The sequence below is a fragment of the Vollenhovia emeryi genome, unplaced genomic scaffold (genome assembly GCF_000949405.1).
Source record: "Vollenhovia emeryi isolate VEMERY1.0 unplaced genomic scaffold, V.emery_V1.0 DF939396.1, whole genome shotgun sequence".
Lineage (NCBI taxonomy): Eukaryota > Metazoa > Arthropoda > Insecta > Hymenoptera > Formicidae > Vollenhovia > Vollenhovia emeryi.
Window position 1 is genome coordinate 39,875 of NW_011966970.1, and position 6,070 is coordinate 45,944.

The following is a 6,070-nucleotide window of genomic DNA, read 5'->3' on the forward strand; positions in this document are numbered from 1 at the left end:
TTATTGTTTTAACACAGCACAGAAAGATTGCAGGAAGATTGCAGAAATGTTACATCGCAAGATTGCAATATTGCAGCAACGTTGCGCAACATTGCTGCAACGTTGAAATGTCTGCCCTCAGAGAGATTGCAGTGCAACATTACAGCAATGTTGCAGTGCAATATTTTTGGAATAATTTGTTGTTGTACACAAGCAGAGAATTTACTAATTACATATACATCCAGGCCTTTTTCAATGCATAATAGTAAGCTATTGCAAAGCAACCTAAGGAGATTATGTCGCTTCGTAATGTATGGAGATTGCGAGCAACATCGCACTGATCAAGTACATATACTTAATAATTCGCCCATTATTGGTATCAACAAAAATAACATAAAATTCTCGTAATTAGAAAAATTTTTTTAATAGAAAATATAGTATTTTCATTATTTTTGAAACATTGCTGCAATATTGCTATCGAAAGTTTGCAATTTTATATCCCTGCAATGTCTCTGCAAGATTGCAACGTTTCTGCAATGTAACTGCAACCATCTGTGCTGTATGGGGGGAGATATTTTATTTTAAAAAGTAATTGCCGAGCTAAAATGCCTCGAAACGCACGAGAGAGGGGGGGAGAGAGAGAGAGAGAGAGAATAGCAACAATAAATATACAATTATCAATAGGTTTGATAAGAAAGAAAAAAGTCGTCACGAGAAGAAAGCAATTTCAGAAAACGTGACATATTGCAGACCGTCGAGAAACGGCGGTGCATTTAAGTAAGGATTTTCTTTCTCGCGGCGACAAAACGTCCGATTCGGATATCAATGTTAATTAATGACAAAGAGTACGCAATTTATAATTTATATATTGTATATTCCATACTCTATTGACATACGAGCGTGTATATACAAAGTCCTTTGTGGAAGAATTTCATTACTCTTCTCATATAAAAAACTGAATTCTCGCTAGCTTGCAGCGCGTTTTACATCGATTTTTCTCGCGATCGTTAACGTACATAAATCTTCTATCCGTCTCGTCGCACGCTGAGACTTAATATTTAATTACTAATACGTCTATATTTCGCCCGAATAAATCAATCTTATGCGGCGTCGCATTTACCTAGTCGCCGTCCTGGCACTCACCATTTGCACGTACAATAACAATTACGCCAGATTGATGAAAAGATTCGCTCGTCCTCTTTTGTATTTACTTCCTTAGCGTAAGAGTCGTGTAGAAGAGAAACGAATTTTTTTTTATCAATCCAATATGGTGCTTAATAACTAAACAATATGATTTACTGTCGGCGCGCCTCTTCTTCAATTTAAGTGAGAAAAATAATGTAATTAAACTTTTTTTCAGAGAAAGAGAAACGTAACCGATAAAGAAGTTCTTGTCTCATTAATCTTTCTACTTTCTTAGAAAAAAAATTTAACCTTTTCTCATATTTTTTCTTAAGACGTAGATCTTCATCGGGAGGTTGATCGAATCCGGTTTACACATTGTCTGTAATCATGTATGCATACGTACGATAAAAACAGATACCAAATTTACATAATTTGTAAATTCTGAGCCAAGAATTTAAAAATCTTACGAAGCAAGAATCCACAGGCAGAAATTTAAGCCAAGTAAAATTTTACTTTAAGTCTTCGATTCTTCCAATCAAATTTTCTTTTGTTTTTTTTATCAGCTATAAGTAGCTTATCTTGTTTTATATTAATGTAACAAAGTACACGCTAGATACTATTGTAATATGATACTCGTGCTTAAAAATACAAAAGTAAAAAATTAAATGTATGGACATATATTAATATCTATTATTCATCGAGATCCAACAAGTAACAGCTTCTCCGATTTAAGTAAAGAAACACTTCGTTTACATAGATTATCTATAGCGTATCTGCCTTTATAAATTATACATGGATTGTCAATAAGCAGGTTTCTAAGTTAGGAATTTCGATGTTTCTGAATTCTCACTTCGCTTTTAAATTCTTGGCGTTTTAAATCTTTGGACATTCGTTCGAATTTTCAGCTCAGTAAATTTTTAAATCCTTGAATTCTCAAGTTCACACATACGAACTAAAGAATATTATCGATTTCGAGATTTCGAACGTAACAGCTAAATGAATATAATTTAAGAACAGGCCATTCAAGAATTTAATTAAAAAACTTGTGCATACATATAGATACTAACACACACGCACACAGACCGACACGCGTACGCTTTAAAACTTTAAATTTTGAAGAGTATGGCTTTAAATTCTTGAATAGTCCCAAGTCTTTAAACTATATTCCATTTAGCAATTGTTTGTAAGTTTTACAACTGCTGCATATTTCGATTCCTAACTCCAAAGTTCTATCATTCAATGTTCCATTACAATGTCTAAGTATATATGTACAATACATTTTATTCTTTTTAAGATGTACCTAGATTTACAAATGCATAAATTAAAGTTACTCTCACACCCATAGGTCTCTTCTAAATGCTTTAACTTTTGGGCCTTTGGATCAAATGAATCTCCAGACTCTTAAATTTTTTTTAATTATGGCCTCATAAATTGTCCTATATTTTTTATAAATATATTGTACACAAAATCTGTTTAAAAAAACTCGTAATTCAAGGACCCAAGTTCACGAAGCTCCAATTCTCTTCTCCAGTATGTCCGTATCTCTTGTGAAAATCATTTTTTAATTAATATATTTACAATATATTTATGTTTTAAACTATGAGTGTTGGCTCTTATACTGAAATATACGAGCGATCATGGGTTTTTAGATCCTTGAATTCTCAGACTACTGGCCGTTCTCATCATTTAGTGCACATGTTTCTCTGAACTTTTCAGTTCCTCTTATCTTCACAAGTGTTTGTGTCTAAAATTGCACGTACATCTTTTATAACTCAAGATTTTGGATACATAGATCCAAAGACCCACGGACTACATAGATCTTGACTCTTACAAGGATTTAAAAATACAAAAATCTAAAAATTCGAGACTGTAAATCTCCAGAATATTCCTTTTCCATCAGATGCGCTTCACATCCAGACAAATGGTATTTGTAATCAATATTTACAATATATCTATTTTGTAAATGGCTAAATTCTTGGATTCTCGGTCCTTGAATTTTTAGGTTGGCTGAATCTTTAAACTTACATAACTTTTGCATTCTTGAAATATCAGTTGGAAGAATAGTTGAATTTTCTCTTGATCTGCAATTGGCTCTTAAACGGACATTTTTATACAAGAGTAAGAAATTTACTTGAATCTATGAATTCAACACAATTTCTCACAGAGTTATGGTAGTCACGCGTGTATGAATTTCCATAATTCTTACTTATACATCTTTCTTCTTTTGTAATTCCAATCTTGCATTTCTTCAACTTTTCAGTTTTAATTTCACAAGATTCCCACAAAATTCCGCAGAGTTTCTTTCAATTCTTGGATCTTTAGGAGTTTAAATTTGCAATATCTAATAATTTTCTCGTTTGTTAAATTTTCAAGTTAACGAGAAGGATGCGCCTTTCCCGCTGCCGTTGTTGAAGCCACAGTTCTAAGAAGCTTCCTTACTGGTACGAGACGCCGAGTTTTGTAAGACGTTAGAATAATGATTCAAGGACCAGAGTCTCCGGTGGCGCAAAAGATTGCGCCTTCCTTTCTACAGCCTCATAACTGTCTAAAGGGGCATTGGACATTATTTACACAGTAGACATTTTTAATTACACGATATGTTACAATCTCTTTTTCGGCAGCGAGCCGATGGTCGTCGATAAAACGGTGGATTTGGCGCTGGACGACGTGATAGTAGTGAGGGTAGGCTGTGAGAGAAGCACCGTGGGTTTGACGGTCGCGGCAGCGGCAGCGGCGGCCGCGACAGCGGCGGCGGCGGCGGCACCGCCGGTCGCCACTTGGTCCCACTTACTTTTTCGCTTCTTCGCATTTTCGGCGCCGCTGGACGAGCTGTTGGGCCGCTTCGCCGTGCCGGACACGATCTCGATCTCGATCTTCTTCTCTTTCCGCGCCTTCTCAAGCTTGTCCATCTCCGCCTTCTGCACCAGGGCGAGCTCCTCGTAATACGAGTCCTTGCTCCACTTGAACGGGTCAAACCTGTCCGGCGGGTAGTTGGTGCCCAGCTCGTTAATGCTACAAAACTGAATGAGTTTTTCATAAATGGAGGGATTGCGGAACTCCTTGCGCTGCTGAATGAGCATGTTCATGTCCAGCCCGCCGCTCTCCATTTTCCTATAGAGCCTCGCGATCTTGTCCTGCAGCTCGCCGGGACATTGGCCCGGCGGTTCCGGTGGTATCGCCACACCGTAAAGGTCCCCCGCCTCACCGCCATTATCTGAAAGCAATTCTCCGGGACGCGAGGAGGGCGACCGACGCTCAGCGCCACCGCCGACGGCGACGACGGCGCCGGCGACAGCGGCGGCGACGGTGGTGGCGCCGACATTGCCGGTGGAGGCCGCGACCGGGAGACCGTTCTCCTCGGGGCGCTCCGCGACCGTCGCGACGGTCGCCGCGCCCGCCGCCGTCAACAACGACGACGACGACGACGACGGCACCGGCGGCAGCGACAGCGGCGGCGCAGCAACGGCCACCCCCTCATCGTCGGAGACTACCGCATCGTCAATATAAGAGACCAATCGCTGCACCTTCGTGGCCGCTTCCGGCAAGTCGCTACTACCAGCGGACTTGCCGATGGCGGGACTATGCGAGGCTGAACGGCCTCCAGATATGGGACTGGTGCCAGATCGGGCCTGGGGCTGACGACCGACTTGGGCATTATGCGGGGCGGCCCCCTGGGGAGTGTTCGAATTCTCCTCCTGCAGGCGCTCGTCTTCCACCCCGTCCTCGCCCTCCGAGTCGGTATAGGTGGCCGTGAGAGATGCCAGAGCAACACTTTGTACAGACATGGTTAGTTGGCTTTGAGTGCCCGCCGTGCTACCAAGCGATATTTTGTGTGGGAACTCACCGGTCTGGCGTAGCGCGGCCTGGCCCAGCGCCCAGCTCGTCAGCCACGCGAGGGCTTTAGGCGCGGGGACAGGGAGGCTTTTAACGGGCCTGATGGGCTATGAGCGTTGAGCTTTGGTCGCTTTTACTACGAACCTGAAATTCAACGAGACACCTTCATTAACTTGTATTCGCGGGCTTAGTTTCCGCGTTAACGTAACACCCTCGTTTGGTTTACGCTCTCGCCGCGTTTCTTCCAAAATACACGCAACACGCGCTAAGCGATACCTCGTGGATCTCTGTGAGAAATTTCGCCTCGACTTCCGTTATCGTTGCGTCGTTTTCGGCGCACGAACTTGCCCCTCGTATCCCTCGCCCTCGAAATTTCCAGCGCGAACCGAATCAGAGTCGACGATTTTGTCACGCGCGATCGCGACACGATCGACGTTAGTAAAGTCGACGAGCAACTGGTGATATTAACAGAGAGGTAAGAGCGGCGTTTAAAGCGCGCGGACACGTCGGGATCATGTGTTCTTACTCGTTCATTTGAGGTCAAACTAACAACGAGCGAGAGGCAGGTTAGGATTCAACCGAGTAACGTTAACTCGACGGTCGGCGACCGGGCGGCTCCACTAACCTCAAACTTTCAACGTCCACGGTCACCCGGTTCAGTCTGAACCCGCTCGTCCGCACATTGCGATCAATTTTAACACAGCCGTGCAGATAAATATCCGACGAGGCGAGATTAGTCCGCCATCGGTGCGCATTCCTTCCCGATGTACTTTGCGATCGTGCTGTCTCGGCAACGTTCGGCCGGCGTCGGACGCGCTCGGCGAGACCGTCCGATCAGTGATGTCGGATTGGTCGCATTTATTAGCGCATGCGCGTCGGCTTCAAGCCTAGTGCAGAACTGCAGACTGCACGCAGCAACCACAACCTCCGTGAACTTAAGCCCGCTGCAGACGATGCTATTTTTTCTGCTGGATTGCTTGCAATCTAAAGCCCGCTGCAGACGATGCTATTTTTCCTGCTGGATTGCTTGCAATCTAATAAATTACTATCGTTGCACCATTCAGCACTCAGGATTCCTAGTAATTTACTAAATTGCAAGCAATCCAGCAGGAAAAATAGCATCGTCTGCAGC

The 6,070-nt window shown here is 42.9% G+C and overlaps 1 protein-coding gene across 2 annotated transcripts; it reads right to left on the reverse strand.

Moving 5' to 3' along the window:
* Window positions 1–832: 832 nt before the first annotated feature.
* LOC105557977 lies at window positions 833–4,889 on the reverse strand. Of its 2 annotated transcripts, XM_012005429.1 has the most exons (2): window positions 3,896–4,889; window positions 833–1,483 (listed from the first exon to the last, which is right to left on the reverse strand). In XM_012005429.1, exons 1-2 carry the CDS (start codon window positions 4,887–4,889, stop codon window positions 1,473–1,475), a joined length of 1,005 nt encoding a protein of 334 aa, XP_011860819.1. In that variant the 3' UTR covers window positions 833–1,472. The 2 variants fall into 2 exon arrangements, with proteins under 2 accessions (XP_011860819.1, XP_011860818.1); XM_012005428.1 differs by having other exon boundaries at window positions 833–4,889.
* Window positions 4,890–6,070: the final 1,181 nt, after the last annotated feature.